This window comes from Cnephaeus nilssonii (genome assembly GCF_951640355.1).
Source record: "Cnephaeus nilssonii genome assembly, chromosome: 3".
Classification (NCBI taxonomy): Eukaryota; Metazoa; Chordata; class Mammalia; order Chiroptera; family Vespertilionidae; genus Cnephaeus; species Cnephaeus nilssonii.
Window position 1 is genome coordinate 101,969,651 of NC_137074.1, and position 22,280 is coordinate 101,991,930.

The 22,280-nt window shown below is 39.3% G+C and overlaps 2 protein-coding genes across 9 annotated transcripts in view; one reads left to right on the forward strand and one right to left on the reverse strand.

The window, feature by feature from the left end:
• Positions 1 to 17,871, forward strand: part of P2RY12 (purinergic receptor P2Y12) — a 51,063-nt gene extending 33,192 nt beyond the window's left edge. Inside the window, exons 2-4 of one of the 2 annotated variants that reach the window (XM_079766920.1) lie at positions 4,565 to 4,897; positions 13,860 to 14,023; positions 15,492 to 17,871. In XM_079766920.1, the coding sequence (XP_079623046.1) occupies positions 15,512 to 16,525 (1,014 nt within the window). In that variant the 5' untranslated portion in view covers positions 4,565 to 4,897; positions 13,860 to 14,023; positions 15,492 to 15,511 and the 3' untranslated portion in view covers positions 16,526 to 17,871. The remainder of the gene's footprint in view (positions 1 to 4,564; positions 4,898 to 13,859; positions 14,024 to 15,491) is intronic. The other variant, XM_079766921.1, reaches the window with a different exon arrangement.
• Positions 1 to 22,280, reverse strand: part of MED12L (mediator complex subunit 12L) — a 420,881-nt gene that overhangs the window by 92,017 nt on the left and 306,584 nt on the right. For all 7 annotated transcript variants that reach the window (XM_079766910.1, XM_079766915.1, XM_079766912.1 and 4 more), the window contains 2 exons: positions 4,501 to 4,648; positions 144 to 262 (listed from right to left, as the gene is read on the reverse strand). In XM_079766910.1, the coding sequence (XP_079623036.1) occupies positions 144 to 262; positions 4,501 to 4,648 (267 nt within the window). The remainder of the gene's footprint in view (positions 1 to 143; positions 263 to 4,500; positions 4,649 to 22,280) is intronic.

Sequence of the window (22,280 nt, forward strand, 5' to 3'; positions counted from 1 at the left end):
TACTCAATAGTTTGAGATGCTTCTAAATATGTTTTTAAAGCATATTTATAAAACCAAGTAAGGCCAGAAACATATACTACATAGGAGACTTTTAAGGAAATATGAATATCCCAAGTGTATAATAAACAGCTTTAAATGGCTACCTGAGATGTCACTTGATGCTGATCGAAATACGAAAGGAGCTGAAGTTTTGTGAACACAGTCTCCAGCGTTGGAAATGACTCCTGCCTGTTCTTCCTGGCTCTGGGTCCTTCATCTCCAACTAATAAACATATAGTAACACATTATTTTTCATTCAACAGAAGCTCTTGACTTTTCAATGATACTGTTCTTATTTAAATATAATGTACATACAAAAAAGTGCACAAACTCTATAAATCTCTACAAAATAAATACACTTGTAATGAAACTCAAATCACAAAATCACATATCAGAACACGGCACACTTGATGGGGCCCCCTCCATCCACTTCTCTCTCCCCAGGGGACAAGATCCCAACTCCTCTAACAGCTCAGACTAATACTGCCCACCTCGGAACTTTATATAAATACAACTATACAATATATACATCTGACATCTTTCACTCAACATTGTGTTTCTGAGATTAATCCATATTGTTATTGCAATTTTAATTTGTTTTAAAATTAATACTGCCCACTTCCGTACCATTATTCCAGTGTTGGACTACACCACCATTTGTTTATCCATTACAGTGAGTTGTTTCTAGATTTTGGTTACTATGACCAGCACCTCCATGAACATTTCTAACTAACTGACTTTTGAAATAGAAAACCTTAACAAGGAAGTGGGGAAATCACCCAGCCTCATTCTGACTTAATAGAAAGCTCCACTGGCATCTTCTTAGGAGACTTACTGTGATATTTTCTCAAATAGTTTAATTTGTAAAAAAAAGAAAATTTACACACATGATTCCTAACTTTTAGGGGTAGAAAAGATAAAATTCCTCCACATTAATGGGAAAATGCAACACTTATTCTAGCATAAAGCAGTTTGAAAAAATCATAATAAAAATGTTTTAAAATATGCTATCCCAGAGGGACTCTTGTTCTTAAAAGTTTAAAGGATAACATCCAAAAATAATTAGATCCAGTTTTTAAATATTTTGTAATGTATGTATGTACGAAGATAAATCTAAAAACAAAAGGAAAAGGTTGGATTATACGATGTCTAAGGTCATTTCCAACACAATGATTCTAACTAGTTAAAGGCTATGGTACAAGAGCATTATCACTCACATCTCCGCCCTGCCCGCACCCCTACCCTCTTCTACCTGTCCCCCCCCCCCCCCCCCCTGGGCCCTCCCCCACCCCTGCAATCACCATATCAGTACTGTTATGTTTAAGAGGGTTTTTTGTTTTTTTGGGTTTTTTTTTGCCTAATCCCTCACATTTTATTTGGAAAAGTTTAATTCAGAGAACAAAGGTTATTACACACCTCTATTAAACTAACAACAACTTCACTAAACAGCAAAAGATTTTGTTAATGACAAATGTAATGATGTTAAAAAATAACATTAGAAGACAGGATACTTCCCTTTCAACAATAAGCAATTACAATTTAAGCCCTTACCAACGTCTCCCCTCCGCCCACCAAATAAAAACTCAGGCTGTTTTGTGGTCATTGCCTAAAACAAACAAATAAACAAACAAACAAACAAACAAACTAACAAACGCTGTAACCAGAGTAAATCAGAATTAAAAGGTGACGAGCAGCATAAGGTACAAGACTGTGCCACTTTTACCAATAACACCAAAGAACAAAACTAATAAGTTCATTAAGCCTATTTGTTTTCCATTTAGCTGATCATTTGTCATAAACATGTTTAAAATATCCAAGTTTGGAATTTTTCATTAACTAACACCACTGATCCAAGGCTGAAAGCGCACATCAACCATGTTGGGTACAATGTGCTTTAAAATTGAAGTTAAGATAATTATTTAGTCCTTCCTGGGACCAAAGCAAAAACACAAACAAAAATAACACAGATGAGGAAGTAGATCCATCATGAGAACTCACAGATGCATCTTTTTTGTTTGTTTGTGTATGCTAATAAGCTATAGCTAACTTCTTAAAATCTCACATAAAAATATGCAATTGATTATTGGCAATTCATATTCATTTAAAAATATATAAAATATTAGTGGTAGTTTTCAATGGAATACTTTATTTTAATAGTATTCACATGCCTAACAGTCATAATTCATAGATTTTTTTCTCATCTGTCTTATGTTAATTTGCTTTCATAATAGGTATTATTATTCTTTAGTTGCTTAAATTTGGTTGTCTTTTTTTCAAAATCTTTAAACCCTACGAGTTTTGGCCTTCTAATATTAATGATAAACCTCATTAATATTTTCAAAAGACGCACCATTGAAACACAAAGATGACTAGTCATATAAATGTAAAAGAGGTTTGACCACCTTCAACTGGAAATGTCATATAAGTTTTGGATTATAAATGCCCCAGGATAAAGCCTGGTTGATGTGATAACACTCCTAATGGAGTTCCTAAAAATCATATACATGCTTACACAAGCTCCCTTTTCCTGCCTTATCAATCCTCGTCTTCACTGACGAAAGGGGGCGAATTTCCATTAATCTTAAGAATAGTTAGCTAGCTTCTGGTGAGCACACGAGGTTTTAAGTAGTGACTTAAATGTGGCCTATCAAAAGATAGATCTAATGAAAACATTTCTGGGTGAGGAATTTTAAAATGAGGGAAAGACAAAAATCCCCCTTGAAGATGCCTGTTCACGGTGGTGTTTCCATCACTGGTATCTCGAAAAGCAGCATGAACAACAACCATTGTCTCTGTGAGTTCATGAGCGAGACTGGCTTATTTAAGAAACTGATACAAAGATAGCATAGACTATAGTCTGACATAAAAAACTACGAAGGAAGGAAGTAGACTCAACAGAAAAAGATACCACATTGCTTCCTTCCTCTTCCTACCCTCTCAGTTTTCCAAAAACCAAAAATGCCATAGGACCTGGAAAGACTCTAAAATTAATTAAAATTAAAAAAAACAACCTGTAGTACTGAACCTTTGGACTGAGATAGTGTCCACCCCATTCTCAAGTACACCAAGAGGAGTTTCAGCAGTCTCTGCTCCCTACTTAACACAGCTTCTAAATCCAACCTTCCAAATGCAACCCATATCCTCTTTCTCCAGGAGAGGGAGAAGAGCAAGGGCAGATCAACGGTTTTTCTTAGCAACTGTGTTCTCTGAAGCTCCACAGGACAGACCAACAACAGCACGGTTTCATTTCCCTCCCAGGACTCCGGGTTATCCCCTGCAAGCTGGTGTAGCGCGAGTTCCTTAACCAGCAACAGGAGGAAGTGAGGGAACACGATGCAAATCACATGAAGGTCGAGTTTCCATTGTGTGTGCTCGAAGGACTAGCCTGCGACTCACACAGAGGCAACATGGTATTCAGAGTGAAAAGAGAGCCTTGTACCTTGTTTCTGCCTGTGCCCCTCTATGGATGGAGAGGAAAGAGAGCTATTTGCATGAGTTATATCTGCACTTTCCTGTAGGACAGAGTAGCGTGGACAAGCTCTAGAAATTCATCTGCTTAAAGTCTAAAGGATCCCCTGTGGAGAGGTTCATAAAAGAGTATTTATTTTGTACTGAACATCAAAGCAGGGTTTCCAGAGGTGGCTTATACCAAGTTTGGGAAGTGTGCTGTTTGCACAGGGAAAATTGAGCCCTCCCCCCTTTTATTATTTAAGCAGTAGAAAAACAAATACCACTGGAGGTAGTGGAGTATATATTATGTCATATTTTAAATCATATGACTGCCTAATAAAATAAACAAACCTTGAAAAGAGTAATTAGGAAAATGTAAAGTAGATAATTACAAAATTTCAATTATGCAATGTGGTGACATAATGTATAGGCATAGCTTCACTGTAAAAACTATGTAAAAGGCCAGGGGAAAGAGTATTCTAAGTAAAGAAGGCATTATAGAGCAAAGACCTAATTTTCTTTTTCACTTGAAAACTTTTGGAGATATCGGTAGCCACCATTACCTATCGCAATTATTCTTCTGATTAATGTAAGAAGAGATCAGCAACTACACTGTCATGATTTTCAGTTATCACGCAATATAAGTACCCAGAGCAAACTACAAGCTTGAAAAAGACTGGTAAAGAATAGGGGAATCACTTCCAAAGTAAGGGGTTTCCAACTCATTCTTCAATACTCCATTCTTGACTATTGTAGAAAATTCGGGAAGTAAAAAAAGTAGAAGATAAAAACTACCTACATCTACTCATAAAACGTGCTATTTTAATACAAGGATTACTATAAATGGAACCAAGGCCTTAAAATTTCAATGTGCTTATTCATATTTCAATGTGACAGTCATTGAGGAGAGGAAACACTGGGGACACTGCCCTCTACAAACTTGATAAAGACTGTGCTCAGGGGGAGGACATAAGCCAGCACAATGGGAGCAAGCGCATTGGGGCTCTTTACCCCCCGTCTCTGTGGTGCTCTTCTTATTTAGGATTTTCAAAATATCTCTGGTAATCTTCTTCAGCTGATGCCTCGCTTCGTCACGTGCTTTGCCCACACCATAGAGAAGAACCGTGCGCTGGTTACATTCGTGGCTTGAAGACTCATCCTGAAAAACAGAAAAGTGCACTGAGAAACCCTTGTCTGCAGGCGCAGGGCCGCACGTCGGGGCCAGGAAGTGCAGGAACCACAGCCTCTCTATGCTGGCGGGCCTGGTGGCACCCGCCCACCTTTCAGTCCACCTCCACCTCCACTGGCAACACCTGGTTTTTCCAGTTTGGAACTTGCTAAAGTTAAAAAAAGTGTCAACTAACCTGAAGTCTTAATAGAAGCAGTTGATGTGGGCGACCCCTACAGAGTAAGTTTTGATCATTGAAAACTTTTCATTGTTTAAAATTTAGCATGGTGTTCATTTCACATCATGTTTACATACTATCTAGTTGTACTTTTTCCTTAAGGAAAGTGTTATTTCTTAGTAAGTTTGGTTTTCTCTTAACAGCATCATTAAATATTTTATATTTAGAAAAAAACATCTTCCTAGGACCCTTAACTTTTTATAAAAGTGTTTCCTTTACTTCCAACATGACTGTGTAAGATACATGTATGTTTGTTTCCAGTATAGCATGCGGGTCTCATTGGATGGGAGGTAAATAGCTAGAAGTGCAAACAGGTTCCGTCTGACACTAACTTCCCTTCTGGAGCGCCCCAGCCCTCCCTGCCCACAAACCCAGTGAATTCAAGAGCTGTTTCTCCCTCCTGGGGCGGGAGACCACTCAGTCACAGCAAACAACATGCGCATACTGCTAACCACATTCCTCAGCCAAAGTCATATAGTCCAGGATGAGTTCTCTCTTACACCTGGTTTTGAACGTTTCTACTAAATTTCTCTCTCAGATCTTATATTATACTCTTTCATCTTCTTGGGATAACTCCCAGCTCTATCCTTGGGTCTATCTTCTTATCATTGCTACATGTTGCCCCTGCCAGGTGCGTTCCCTTCCGAACAGCATCTAATCCTAAGGAGCTTGCCTGAGAAAACACCGCCCAGCAAACACACACCATATTGTGGTCCTAATTAGCAGTGGCTGCAAAAGTCCTGGAGACATGGAGAAGTGCAGCGTTTTGCTTCTACACTCTTGAAATAAGAGCCTGATCTCTCTCTCTCTCTCTCTCTCTCTCTCTCTCTCTCTCTCTCTCTCTCTCACTTTCCTCCCAGTCTTTGTCATTCTGTCTTTCTCTCTCACACACTTGAATTCAAGACACCACTTCTCCTTGCACTAGTTCCTTTTTAAAATTATATTTATCAGAAATCTACATTTGTACACCCTGCCACTCCATGCTGCTACCCCGCCACCAAGTAATTATTGTTTCAGGTGTTCAAATTTGCCTCCTTACCAGTAAAAAGGGGAGGGGAAGGCTAGGAGCAGGTCTCTTCTAGAAGCCACTGTTACTTAATACATCATGAATATCCAAATCTCCTCAAAATTTCCATAGACAGACCTAACCACAGGATGAAGTCAACAGAGGTAATGATTCCCACACCTGGCTGCACATCTGAATGACTGAGCTGTTTGTTCATTTCCAACTTTTGTTGTGGTCACAGAGCACTGCGGGTATATTTCTTGTTTGTCTGGTGGATGTGCCCATGTGAAGCTTACAGAGGGCACTGAGGAAACTGTTCGACACCCAGCAGCACAGTCCTGGACCTGGGATTGTTTTCAGTGAAGGCACCTGTGGTCAAATGGTTCTAATGGAAACTTCAGCAGGAGGCATGATGGAAAGATGTTAGCAAAGAGATTCACAACTGTTTATAGAGTGTCTCCTCACAGCAGGACAAGGCGCTGGGACCCTGAGAAAATGCAAGGATGCCAGTTGCTTGTCCTCGGGGATCGCAGATCCAGTGTCATAAAGGCAGCGTTGGCAGAGGGAGCAGAAGCCGCGGCGGGGCTGGTGAGGGTGGTGTCCCGGGAAGACCCGTGCGCTCCTCACTAACACACAGGAGCCTGGGCCGGCATGAACAGCCACAGCCTGAGGTTGGGTTAGAGCTGTGAATGCACTCGGGTCCAGCTCCACGGTCCGGAGAATGAGCCTTTCTGAGCCTCGGATTTTTCAGGAGACAGCGCCCATTGCCGTCCATTCGTATTCCCTAACTTCCACTTCTCTCTCTCTCACACCCCACTCCCACTGTGCCACATTACTCCACATTTCCCAGATACCGGCTGCATCCTTCCTTGGCTGTGCCACCCCCCCCCCCCCCCCCCACACACACACCTAAAATACTCTCCGCAGCCTCAGCTTCACTAGTGGAAATGCTCTGGCCATGTCCAGCCTCTGGGCCCGCACTCCCTCCCACACGCGAGTGAGAGCCCTCGCCAGAGGAGGTGCAGGGCGGGGAGAGAAGCTTTGGGGCACTTGTCACAGTATAATTCACTTCTTTTCTATGTATTCGCTAGTGTCTGTCTTCCCTGCTAAACTACCCGTTTTGTGATGGAGAACCCAGGTCTGTTGTGTTCACATTTATGTTATTTTTTTAATGATCACACAAGGATATGTTTTTATTGATTTTTAGAGAGAGAGGATTCAGGGCAAAGAGAAAGAGAGAAACATCGATGTGAGAGAGAAACATTGATCAGTTGCCTCTGATACATGCCCTGATCGGGAATCGAACCCACAACCTAGGTATGTGCCCCAACCAGGGATGGAACCCACAACTTGGATATACCCCCGGACCGGAAATTGAACCCACAAAATGGGAAAATGTTCCAACTAACCCAGCCACCCGACCAGGGCCACATTTACATTCTTAACAGGCACTGATTGGCACTTAATGCTCAATGAATATACAATATACAGAATAAATAAGTGGACTAATAAAAGAACACATGACTAAAAGATGAAAACAAAAACTAGTTTTGTAGGAAACTTAACCTGAAAAGTGCTGATAAAACTCAAGAGGAGAAATGGGAGGCAAAGAGAAAGAGCAAAAAAGTTTGTAGAGTGTAAACTAGATCTCAGTGGTGAGACTAAAAAAGAAGAAGCAAAACCAAGAGGTATTTGATGGCAATTAGGAAGATCTCATGCATCTGAGGGAACGTTCATCTCACTGGATTTCAAGATGACTCACTCACTAGACAGAGTGGGTTGGAAGAAAAAAAAGAGTAGGTAACAACAGCAGGGAGCTCATAAATTCACCTTTAAGTGAGAAGAATTTAAGGGGTAGGTAGAAATCCTATATAATAAAAGCCTAATATGCCAATTGTCCCTTCAGGCAGGCGGTCAACCAGAAGTTCAACTGCTTGCTATGACGTGCACTGACCACTGGGGGGGCAGCGTGTAATATGGCAGGTGTTGGCTGGAAGAGAGCATGCTGCCTTCCTGGCTTCCGTGTGGCACCACTGGGTGGCCCAGAGGCCAAGGCTGTGCCCCGGCCCATGGTGTCCAGCTGCGCTCACTGTATCTCTGCGTGGGGACTCGGGCACCGTGACTCAGGCGGAGGAGGGCACACGGGGGCCCAGGGTCCCACGTGCTGCCCAGGGCCCAGAGGTCAGCTGAGACCTGCCCTTTGATTGGTGGCCAGGCCTAGGGACCACACCCAAGCATGAATTTCGCGCACTGGGCCTCTAGTGTTTTAGAAATATTTAGTGGGTGGTTTGACATGGAGGCGAACAGGGAGGTGACAGCTTAGGGAGAAGAGCAATGTGTCACTGGAAGGGGTGCAAAAACTCCAAATTATTGGGGGGCGGCCTAGAGGGTTGAGACAGTGAGGAGGACAAACAAGCCATCCAATGATGCACATGCACTCTCCATAATTAATAAGAGCACCAGAGAAGTCAGGGTCACAGAGGTTAGTCACGGAGGGGACATTTAACCCTGGGAGTCATCAATAGTATCCAATGCAGTGGAGAACTCACAATGGATGTAGCCTGACTTGTTTTTTAAAAAAACCACACACGTGTGAACCTCAAAAGAGAAGTTTCTCTACAATGGGGGATGGAGGGCAGAGAGCAGGAAATAGGGAGCTGAAGTAAGAGTAGGCGGTGAAACAAGAGAAGGTGAAGGACGTAACCCACATTTACTAGTATTGGGCATGAAGAACAGCAGCTTGAGAGGAAAGAGAAGGCTGTGTTAGGATAATCAATGGCAACCTCTTGTCTCAAAGCTCTGTTCCCAATAGAGTCTCCAGGAAGGAAATCCAGACTGGAGGGCAGATAACTGATAAAAGAGATAGAAAACAACAGTGTCGTGTCTGGCTTAACTTGGAAACAAAGTCAGGCACACCTTTCCACTTCACCACTGAGAAAAAAGGAGACTGAGAAAAACACAGGGAATGTGGGGGGAAGTGAGGAATGTGAGGAAGTTCATTATCAGTTCATTGGTCCTGATATGCTCAGGGAGTTGGACTAGAAGCACAGTCCAACTACCTGAGCATTGAGAGTGAGGGATGGAATTTAAAACCAAGAGCAACATGCACTTCGCTGGGAAAGAACCCAGGGTCCCCTCTGCGTGTGAAACTGTATGTGCTTCTGATAGCTGATATTGTTAGGAAAATCATGCCTGGTAGCTGTTCCTAATCTTCAAACTAATCTTCAAAATGGAAAGACAAAGATTTCTAAAAGCAACTCTTTTTCAGCAGCCTACAACAGCAATTTTCAACCAGTGTGTTGCAAGAATTTTTAAACTATACAATACCCGACAATTTAGTCAGGGGCACTGACCTCTTCTCCCTTAGGTTGTCAAATGAAAAAAAAAATGATAACAGCCAACACAATAGCCATCCAGTGTGAATGAATCAAAATGATGCCTTTTATTCTTATCAGATCAGCCAAAAGTACATTGTTTGGTGTGCCACAGAACTTTAGTAATTAGTTTACGTGTGTTGTGAGATGAACACTGTGGAACTGGTTTATGTCCAATTTTTTTGTACATGCAGAAAATGTACAAATCTTCAAATACCAACTTATACTACATGAGAATTAAGGCACCCTAAGAAAATAGACCAAATATTCCCAAGAGTACCAATAAGTTCTCCTCTTTCATCTGGGAATCAAAACAACCTCAAGTTGCCTAGTTTGTAAGTAAAATTAACGATTAGAGATCAGTACTGAAGAATTATTCTGTTATTTATTCCCTGAAGGACACATTTGTTCGGCAGGAGAAAAAAATCACTAGGCGTCTAGCCACTGGCAGTGTGCTGTCCGTGGGTGGGACAGCTCATCTCCCCTATGCACTGACTTTGGAAAATCTCCAGGTCGATTACTTTACTTAACTGATATGGAACTATGAGGATGCATGTCCAAAACCCGGGGAGGCCTGTTATACTACAGAAATTAAAATGTGCCTCTCAACCCAAATATCCTTGGGGAGAATTGAAGGAAGAATTGAAGTGAATTAAATTGAAGTCTGCTCTGAGTCATGTTCATTTCTTTAAAATATGTGATTAGAAATGTTGCCAAAACACATGTGTGTTCACAAAGATATGATAATGGTGGCTAGACTATCAGAGCTATGTACTCTCCTTATTCATATTTTCTGATTATTTCTACAAATGACCCAATAACCACAGAATTTTAAAATTAATAAATTAATGCTCCTTAAAGGGAAATAAGAATCCCACTCTGAGTGCTTCCTTTTCTTTCGAACACTAATTACGATCGATGAAGTAGATGCACTTGTCCTGCTGATATGATAAAATTAAGCATTTCAAACTTCCCAACACTCATTAATTTGTATGTTTAAATATTCAAATGCAAACCCAGTATAAATCATCTCCAAAAAGGAGTAAAAGCCACTTTTTAAAACATAATAAATCTACATAAAATTTTATTTTAGTTCCTTTATTAAAATAAGTTTATTTTATTATTTTTAATATATCTTTAATGTTGAAAGTATTACAGATGTCCCTCTCCCCCCCCCCCCCCCATTCACCTCCTCCTCCCCACTCCTGCCCCCTCCCCAGGCCTTCACCACACTATTGTCTGTGTCCATAGGTAATGCATACAGTATATGCATATAAGTTCTTTAGCTAATCTCTTCTTGGCCCCATCCCCTCCCTCTGAAAATAAATAACTATTAAAAGAGGCTTTCAAGCATTATTTTTGTAGCTGAATTCTTTAATATGCTATTGTTCTGTTTAGAATAAAATGACTTCATATAAATGCTACATCAATAATAAGCCCTGGGCTGGGGTGAAGGACAGGTGTGCACATGTGCAGGGAGGGAGGCTGTGTTAAGCAGGGGCAGGGAACATCCGACCTGCGAGCCGTACAAGGCCTGCAAGGCATAAAGGGCGAGTTCATGAAATGTTAGGCCAAATACAGCAGGCTAACTTTTAAGCTGGCAATTTTATATGGCCCTTGAATGATGTTTTAAATATACAAATGTCCCTTGGAAGAAAAAAAGACCCCCAACCCTGTAAAGTAACAAGAAATGAGCTGTTGCTTCTCATTAATAATTCCACCTGAATTAGAGTAAATTTTTCTTCAAATCAAAAAAATAGGGAGCCCCTTTAATTTGATTTGTATAGGAAATCTTTGTCCTACAACAGCTTCTAGTCCACAGTGTGGCTGAAATGAGACTTTATCCAGCAGGCTCAGTGCACTGCAGGAGCATAACTGATGTTACGGTGTTTAACTAGATACAGTAACTAGGCCTCCGCTTTCAAGCAAAACACTCGAGACAGGGAGACAACTCGATGAGCAGAGTTAGCATTCGCTTTTACTAAAAACCCCAGTGCCCAAGACTCCTGACTTTAGGAATTTGTCTTTTATCTAACCTAAGTGTCTATACTCTCACCAGAAAAGCCAAACTAGATGACATAAGCAAGCAATTCCTTAAAATGCATGTATTCAATGGAAACATTCACTAATAACAAAATGACCACACCTACAAACCACGTTAGAACTAAAATAGCCAAAGAGAGCTAATCAAATGGTTTAATTACCTCTCCATCCTCCTGCCACAACCTGGTTCCAAAGGGACCAGAGTCATCCACTCCAGGACAGGAGCCCCCTGGGTACAGAGTAATCTCATTCAAGTAAATATTTTCAGATAAGCAGACAACCTTCAGCAGACTTGGCAAAATAAATAAACTGGTTAAATCACTTTCATGTAAAAATTCTGGGTTACAAGTTTATTCTAAGTCATCTCAGTCGTTGAAAGTAACCAAATCAATCAAAGCTAGTCCCATTCCCAAAGTAACACATACAATTACAAACTGCACGCGTTGTTGTTTATTAATGAGCTGAGTGCACAACTTGCTCTATTATAGTCATATCACAATATACTTTTGTAATCTGAGATTCATTCTTGCTTGAAAGATTTTCGTCACCTTCAAAGTCAAGTGATCTAAATGGGTAATTGGCAGTCATCCTCCAAAGAAAATATTCTCAGAGAAGGTTCATAGACAGGTGTGGTTGTGAGTTAACACCAGAGGAGAGAGAAAGTTAATTTAGAATAAGAGCTGGAGATTTTCCTTTACCCTTCAGTCCCCTACTCATAGTCCTCTAGGAATTTGGAAATGTAAATTCTCAATAAAATATATGATTTAAGTATCCTGAATTAGTGTTCCTGTAATGTAACACATACATTATGTGTTAGAATTTTTCCCCACAAATCTTGTTTCATCTCTAGACCTTAGAAACAATTCATAAACGTCCTTTAGAGTTTACAATTTGCTGTAAACACAAGTATGACTCTTATTTTCCTAAAAGAAGTGCAGCCATTCCCTTCATGGTATTTACCTCTCGCTCCTCCGCCTCAATGTCCAGGAGAGAGCGAGAGGGGGAAGATTTGGCAGTAACTGCAAATTGCTACAGATGGAGGCTCCAGGACCAGGCAGCATGGTCGGCATCAGGCCTCTAATGAATCCACTGCTCTGCTCCCCAGTTGCCCTCATCCAGAAACAGAAATCATATGAAGGTGTACTTCAGAGAGTCGTCAAGGTCATAAAATGAGTTAATTCATGACGATATAAGAAATCAAACACTGGCTATTATTATTCTGAAGTGTACATAACATGCAAGTTCTCTCAAAGTCTAATTTTGTGTCCCCAACTCAACAAATAAGATTTGCTTATTGTAAGTCAAATTTTAAAATAAAAATAACCTGATACCTACTTTTCCAAGAGTTTAATATCAAATTGACACCTCTAGCTGACTAACAGATTAGGATCTATTAAGTACCTGAAATTTCCAAATAAAATGATTCAAATTCGTAACTTGATTTTAGATTCTTAATGCCAGCTTAACTCAGTGGTTCTGATTTAAAACTTGAATGTGCATGAGTATCACATGGAAAGATCATTAAAATGCAGGTGAGGGGAGCACCCAGAGTTCCTGACTCACTGGGGCTGGGTTTGGTGCCAAGGAACCTGCATTTCTCATGACTCCCCAGGGAAGCCTGGCTGCTGTTCTGCACTTTGAGAACCTTTGTTGAAGATTAACAAATACAGAGACAGACCCACGCAAAACTCAGGAGAAAGAAATAACCAAAACATATCTTCATAGCAAAGGCAGCTACCCAAATGGTTCTCTCGTAACAGAGATTACAGTTAGAAATATTTGTGTGTGTGTTTGTGTGCATGCACGCCCATAGCAGTATTTATACCAAGGTAATAGCAATACAAGGATCCATGAATTTATTTATTCCCCAACACCAAAAACTTGGTTAACAGAAAAAAAATATTGTTTCTATGTAAATTCTGTTCAAGAAAAGCATAAAAGACACTTTATATAATAAGCCTGGCAATTGGATACAACTGTTTTTCTTTCTAATGTAATTTTGGAATTTTATCATTTATAATGGGAGGAAACTGTTTCATCTACAAAAAGTTGATCAAACACAGATTTAAAATAATGACATTATTAACCAGGAAAAGAAAGGCAAAGATGCAAGAGATTTAACATCCCTAACAAGCACAGGTTCTGAGTTAATGTAATTACTCTTACAGCATAATACATCTCCCGATGTTGAGCACAGTATGTTTTCAGGTAAACAGCCATCTAAGGAACAAGCTTGCAACCTTCTCCAGGAAGCAGACTTCAAAAGGCTTGGATTTATCCTTGCAGGGAAAAATACCCAAAAGAACTCATACAGCATCAACTATATGGCAGGTCTCAGTAAAAAGCCACAAGATTTAAAACTGCCTTTTAAAAGATGACTTTTCACCCACCCTGCCCCACATTCCCCAAGGAAATAAAAGCAGAAGTCATAAAAGTGGACAAACGGAAATCCACTGTCTGCACAGCTTTGAGTCCACAGCACTTGAAGGTAATTTCTGATTGTGGAGTCCTCTCTTCCGCTCACGCTCTATTTCTCTCTAGGAACCTCAAGACTGTACTGATGAGAACTCTGCAAATTCTCTACCATAAAGAGTTTTAACACCTAAGCTAAGACATTAAAAAGGAAAATACCAGATGCCACCCTGCAGTTGAACTGACTACCACTTACTGGATACATTAAATTCTTCAATCAACAGAGTAACCAGGTAACTTTATATCTAGAAGTATCCGACACTTTGTGTTTACACTATGTATTTACACTTTGACATGTGAACATTTTTTCAGGTTTTCTTAAAATTGGAAACCTTTAGTAACAATATCAATGCAGGCACTTATTTGGGATAAAAATTAAAATATAACCCACAATTATGGTGTTAAGAGATAGCAATTTCATTTAAAAACTTATAGAGGACTGAAATAAAATACAAATGGTCTTACTAATTTTACATCAAGTGTGGAATTAGACTTAAATATAGAGAGAGCTGAAATTCTCCATCAAGAATACTTGTTAAATAAATTACAGTCTATGCAAAATGAGTAATCCCAAAGTAGAATTTCCAAAACTATCAAAGAATATACAACTCAAAGCAAATAGCGGTAGCAAGGAAGGTTAAAATCAGTGATCTTGTATCAATTACATATTGTTTTTGGTTTGTTTTAGGTTAAATAGGTGAGAGGTGAGGAGGTGTTGAAAACTGAAGCCATAATTGTGACAATGTGAATGAATCTTGTTTTACTTTAAATAATTAAAGGATGTAAAAAATTCATTCTACTAACATGTGGGGTATTTAGTTCTACCTTTATTTGTCATATTTAAATATTTTATATGGAAGTTTTTAAAAAATTTAGATATCTGTACTTCAACATTACCATATCTTATATTTAGGAATAATATTCTATAGTCAGTCAATTTCATTGTCTTTGATGAAATAAAAATGTTACAAATCTCACTTTAAATTTCAAAATTTAGATGTCAGATAATATATTCAAGTGAAATGTTAGGTTTCTTTACAGCTGCTTGTTGGGGTATCATAACCTATGGAACCAGACATGAACATGGTTTTGCTTTGTTATTGTAGCTACCAATATATTTGAAGCTAAAGAAAGAGTGCCTATGGGCCTGATTTTTTAATGGATGCCAGCAATATAGAGGAAGAAATATCCTTTAATTATAAAGGACATTTTTCTTTCTGATTCAGTATCTTACTTATTTAATCATAATAGGCAATTATCAGTTATTTCTTCTTAGAATGCTTTGATGGTACAACTAGAGTAAGTGAAGTCCAGGAATAAGGGTGGTGCAGAAACAGTGACTGAAGAGAAACAAAATAACTTTTTAAAGGCATGGAAATGAAACCTGAGAACAAAGCAGAGCCCTAATGTTGCTCTTCTAGACTTCATATATAAGCATACAGATGTTTTTGCCTAAGATCAAAAATGTTCTAAGAGAGGCAATACAAAGTATCCATACCTTCACATAATTCAGACCATTTTACTTTCCTAGAAGTAGAATATGACGAAATATCATGAGATTGTTTTCTTTGTTCTTACTAGCTGCCACAAAGAGAATTAGAAACCTCAGTGTTTAAGGAAGGCTGCCCAGAAAAGTTACACAGAGACAAAAGCAAAATCAGCTACTGGCACTGAAAATAACCACCAGCCTCTCCCCTCCAGGTACCCGAGGGAACGCGGCCATGGACAACCTCACGTCTCCCGCGGGGAATGGCAGCCTGTGCACCAGGGACTACCACATCACCCAGGTCCTCTTCCCGCTCCTCTACACTGTCCTGTTTCTCACGGGGCTTGTCACAAATAGCCTGGCAATGAGGATTTTCTTTCAAATCCACAGTAAATCCAACTTTATTATTTTTCTTAAGAACACAGTCATTTCCGATCTTCTCATGATTCTGACTTTTCCATTCAAAATCCTCAGTGATGCCAAACTGGGAACAGGACCACTGAGAACATTCGTGTGCCAAGTGACCTCCGTCATATTCTACTTCACAATGTATATCAGTATTTCCTTCCTAGGGCTGATAACTATCGATCGCTACCAGAAGACCACCAGGCCATTTAAAACATCCAGCCCCAACAATCTCCTGGGGGCTAAGATTCTCTCTGTTGTCATCTGGGCATTCATGTTCTTACTCTCTTTGCCTAACATGATCCTAACCAACAGGAGGCCGAGAGACAAGACTGTGAAGAAATGCTCTTTCCTCAAATCAGAGTTTGGTTTGGTCTGGCACGAAATAGTCAATTATATCTGTCAAGTCATTTTCTGGATTAATTTTTTAATTGTCATTGTATGTTATACACTCATTACAAAAGAATTATACAGGTCATACGTAAGAACAAGGGGTACTGGCAAAGTTCACAAGAAAAAGGTGAACATCAAAGTTTTCATTATCATTGCTGTATTTTTTATTTGTTTTGTTCCCTTCCACTTTGCCCGGATTCCCTACACCCTGAGCCAGACCCGGGATGTCTTCAACTGCTCTGCAGAGAATACTCTGTTCTATGTGAAGGAGAGCACGCTCTGGTTAACTTCCTTAAATGCATGCCTGGACCCATTCATCTACTTTTTCCTTTGCAAGTCCTTCAAAAATTCCTTGATGACTATGCTGAAGTGCACCAATTCTGCAACATCTGCTCCCCAGGAAAACAGGGGGAAAGGGGGTAGGGACCCAAGCGAAGAGACTCCAATGTAAACACACGGAGGTAAGATTTCAATCTGTTAACCAGATTGAAATATTAGTGTTTGGAACTCCTAAAAGAAAACACTATGTAAAAATATTAATACTAAGAAGCAGCTGAGTAACAATGACTCTTGGAACAACAGAAGACTACAAAAGTAATTTTAATTTACTTTTCCAGTATTAAAAGCTATCTTAAAATGTAGAAAACTAAATTAACATGTAGCTGTGGAGCAAAACAAACTGTATCCAATCACCATGTGACATGCAAAACTATACATAATTCAAGAATTGTAGAGTTTTGGCAAAATAGGTAACAATATAATGATACTGTAATTTTTTAAATACATGATTGATCACAATGTTAGTAAACTTATTATATAATCAACTGAAGAATGATAAATCTGATAAGATCTTGTGAACAAAAATTATACTTACCTATAATAATAAAAACATAATATGCTAATTAGACCGGGCAGCCGAATGACCTCCGGACATCCTTCCGGACATCCTTCTGGATGACCTTCTGGACGAAGCCAGGGCTGCGAGGGCCGAGCCCCTTGCACAAATTTCATGCATTGGACCTCTAGTTAGATGTATATACAATCCTAGTCCCCTAACCAAAAGCTGACCTATTGCGATAATCATTATAAAAATTTAATGGGGCAACAAAGAATAGTAACTACTAACTTATAATTATCAGCAAAGACCTAAGGGATTTATACTAATTGAAATGCTAATAGATTGGACTGAATTTTTTTAATGTTCATTAAGATAGAAGATTAAAAACTACTTTTCCAATAAAAAGAATACATATAGCAAATGAAGCCATTAAATAAGGAGGCTTTTTATAAGACATTCTAATACACACACACACAAAAACCATAATACTCCCTTCACACTAGAGAAATCAGTTTTACTAATATTTTGACAACTTTAGTAAATACAATAGCATCATTAACTTATCTTTATTAACTAGCTATAAGAGACTACACACAAGTTAATAAACATTTCCCATAGTGAGAAAAACAAATGTAATTAAGCATTTGTACAGTATAACTATCAACAGGAAAGTGATTAAAATGGTTGGATTTATGCCCTTGCTGGTTTGGTTCAGTGTTTGGGGCACCGGACCTCACACTGAAGAGTCCCAGGTTCGATATTTCTTTCTCTGCTTCTCCCCCTCCTTCCCACTCAGTCTAAAAATCAATAGAAAAAATATCCTTAGGGGAGGATTAACAACAACAACAAAATGTTTGGATTTACCTGTTTGTTATTTGTGTGTATAACAAAAATTTTACATTAAACTCTAAATCACACTTGGTTAGAAATTCTTTGTTCAAAGGTATTAGATACCATGACTCACTTCCTATCTTCCCCCTACCTCAAATGTCAAATCCATTTAATAAAGATTAGCTGCCAAGACTTTTAAGACAGAATATTGAGAAAATCTTCTGAAGGTGACATCTCATATCAATTAGTTCATATGTAAATGAGAAATCAGGTCAGACTTCAATGTAGTCTGATTCCACAGAAGACATGTTCATTATTCTTAATATAAATAAAATATACAACACACTGGGAATTATGACATCATTTATCTTAATTATATATAATCCTCAGAGGTGATTCTCAAACAGAAAGCATAGATTCCAATATCTAAATATAATATGAGAAGAAATTAAAAGGCTGAATCCTATATAATAAAAGTCTAATATGCTAATGATATGCTAAGGTCTCTCAACTGCTTGCTATGATGTGCACTGACCACCAGGGGGCAGATGCTCCAACTGGTTGTTAGCTTGCTGCTGGGGTCTGGCAGATTGGGACTGAGTTAGATGGGCTGGACATGACCTGGAGCCTTCTGCGTCCCTCCCTGGCCCCAATCATGCACCAGTGGAGTCCCTCGGCCTGGCCTGCAACCTCTTGCAATCTGGGAGACCTTGGGGGATGTCGGAGAGGTGGTTTCAGCCCAATCCCACAGGCCAGGCCAAGGGAACCCACTGGTGCACAAATTTGTGCACCGGGCCTCTAGTTGTAGTATAAGGAAGCTTACTGAATTTCAATAATAATAGATTTTATCCAACCTCTCCACAAGTTGTGCTGAGCTAAATTTCAGTACAAACTTGAACTCATTTAATTCTCTGAATGGTATCCCTTCTCCAGCAGCCACACTTCTTTCTCCTGCACTGCTCCAAGTGAGCACTGGATGCCAGCAGAGATGCAGAGACATGCATCCAAACAGATGCCTATTTCACGTACCGCAGGGGCAACAGCAGTAGCCATTTTTGCATTGTAAACTAATGCAATCCATTCTAATGTCATATCCTGTAAGACTACGAGGATATTTGAGCTGGAAGAGAAATGTGAGTTCCATTATCTGACCTTCTTAATTTGTGTGTGGGAAAAATACAAAGCAGAGCCACCCCTCACCCCACCCAAGTGAGGGTAGAGAATGTATTAAAGCTGACACATCACAGTGCCAGGTTCATGTGAGGTGTTGAGAGACTACAGAGTGGGCAAAAACCTGCATAATCTTTCATTTTGGCCTAAACTAATTCACTGAGAGGTCAATTTCTACAAGAGAACAAAAAGAAAACAAGAAACACTAAAGATATGACGGTACTTTTGTGAAAAAAAAAAGGAAAGTGTTTGGAACTACTTATGTTTTTATATATAACTAGAGGCTTGGTGCATGAAATTCACGCATGGGTAGGGTCTGTAGGCCTGGCCGGTGATCAGGGCCAATCAGGTTCCCCACCTCTTCCTTTGCTCACCACCTGCAAACCACTGCACAGTTCCCCCCCTCCTTCCCTTGCCACCGGCATGCCGCCACCACACGGTTCCCCCCACCTCCCCACCTCCTCCTTCCTTCACCACCCATGTGCCGCCACTGCATGGTTCCCCCTCCCCTCCTTTCCTCTCTCCCTCAGGGCCCCACCACCACTGCTGGTCGCCCGCCATGTTCCACGCCACCCCGTGGTGGTCAGTACACATCACAGTGAGTGATTGAACTCCCATTCTCCCAGTCAAATTCCCAAGGGCACTTCGCATATTAGCCTTTTATATATATAGATATGAAAAATTTCATTAAACTCTACATCACACTTTGTTGGGAAGTCTTTATGCAAAGATATTAGATAGTATATTAGTATATTCCTATAACAAACTGAATCCATTTAAGACAGACGAAGAGATCAGTATTTGAGGTGCTCATCACACATAGAACATGTCACTATCTCCAGCTTAGAAATTTTTTTTTCAGCTTAGAAATTTTAATATACATTATACCTCCCACATTTCATAATAACTTTAAAAAAGGGGAAGCCAAATTTTGTATACTGAGGTCCAGAAGTTGAAAAGTTCCAAAATGAGACAAAACGTAGTCTTGTCTGAGGCCTCTAGGCACTGCATGCTGGTCACTGGCAGTTTTTCTCAGTGGTTCCTAACAGAAACGGTCTAGAGCAGGTGTGGCAAACGTCGTGGGTTTTTGTATAGCCCGTGACCTAAGAATGGTTTTTACATTTCAAATGTTTGTGGGGATAAAAGTTAGAAGAAGGGTAAAAGCTCATGCTGCATTAAAGTTATATGAAATTCAAGTTTCAGTGTCCAGAATGTTTTATTAGAACACAGCCACACCCACTGGGGTTTTACCCGCTGTACCAACAGGGATAAGTAGTTGTGTTGGAGACTAGATGGCCACAAAAGTATTTACTGGCCAGTTCTTTAGAAAACTGACAACTCCTGGACTCGAACTTTAAAAGCAGAAGAAAACCCCTACACAGAAAACAAAAACACACACCCTGTCTTCAAGCGCCAGGATGCTTCGGTGGCTTTGCACAGTTAACAACTGCAGTCTAGTGGCTGATCTAGGTGACCTGCTGGCTGGGAATGCCCAAAAGCGGGACTACAATGATGCCAGTGGGAACTAAGCATGTGGAAACACACTTACAAGTCTCTAAGTAAAAAGAGACAGCCTGAGTTTTAAAAAAATGGGGAAAGGGCTTGAAAAATCAATTTCCAGGAGAAATACAAATGGACAGTATAATATAAATACATATATATCACTAATAATCAAATAAGTATACTAAAATGACATGGCTTTTTTGCACCATGACTTTAGAATTGATTTACAAGTGTGTTGTTGTTTTTAAAATAGATTTTATTGATGTTTTACAGAGAGGAAGGGAGAGGGATAGACGGTTAGAAACATCAATGAGAGAGAAACATCAATCAGCTGCCTCCTGCACAACCCCTACTGGGGATGTGCCTGCAACCAAGGTCCATGCCCTTGACTGCAATTGAACCTGGGACCCTTCAGTCTGTAGGCTGACACTCTATCCACTGAGCCAAACCTGTTAGGACTGATTTACAAGTTTTTAAGCAAGGTGTTGTAGAATCCCATTCAGTGAGACTACAAATCAGTACAATCTTTCTGGAAAGCTATTGGAAAATACCATTCTACATATTGAAGCAGTGTTTGATCCAGCATTCCACTTCTAGGGAACGTCCTATAAAAAATATGTTGCAACAAATACACAAAAATATATGGGTATGTATATGTTCTAAAGTACTGTGTTGTTGTTTTTTTAAATATATTTTTATTGATTTCAGAGAGGAAGGGAAAGAGAGAGAGAAACATCAATGATGAGAAAGAATCATTGATCGGCTGCCTCGTGCACGCCCCCTACTGGGGTTTCAAGCCCGCAACCTGGGCATATGCTCTTAACTGGAATTGAACCCAGGACTCTTCAGTCCACAGGCTGACGCTCTATCCACTGAGCCAAACCAGCGAGGGATACAGTACTGTTTTTTAATATGAGAAAAAATGGAAAAAAATAAATGCCCAACAAATTAACTAAACTAAGATAACTTTATATAGTGTAACATTTTTTTAAATATTAGGGAAGTCATCATGTACTGACATAAAACAAAACAAAGATCCAATATATCAATAAATGTAAATATATATGTACATATACATATTTCTAAACCATTGGTATTATATGTAAGGGGGATTAACTTTCAATTACTACTATATACATGTCTATATTTGAATTCTTTAAACTTTATAATAAAAATATGAAGCTGGATATTCATATGTTTCAGATATTGTGGATCAATTGCCAGTTTCCAGTCATAGGTCCAGACTTTCTAATATTGAATTTAATAATAGACAAGGATTACTACATTTAACTTGAAATTGCATAATTTATTTTAGCTTATTATTACCACTTTCAGTTAATCCAGTGTGGAATTTTTAAAACAATTTCATATAATCTGAGAAAGTACCATGGTATACCTTGATGGGAAGTAAAAGGTTCTTCTATTAGTACAGGAGTTCCCATCTTGACTTCCATTCCAAATAAAAGTAAATACTTCCTCATCTTTAACATATTATTTACATGGCACTGGTTACCATGTCAACAGGAACCTTTAAACTGTTAACTCTGATCCAAAGGAAAATCCCAAAGAAGACTACAAATGTAGTTATTCCCATTTTGCAGGCTTCTAACTTTTATTTTATCTTCTTTGATTTTCTCCTAATTATACTGCTTTGAACCAATTTATGTTTTCAACCTCACACCTCACTTTAAGACAAGAAGTTTCACAAGTTCATTAACTTTATAGTTGATTGTTTCTTCTCATTCATCAATCAGTTATGCCACCTCAAAAACTCCAGAATTTGGTAAACAATTCCATGGTCACCTTATCTGTGGCTTCTAACAGCCAGGAGAGTGAGGCAGGCTCTGAGAGTGGGGCCTGGAGC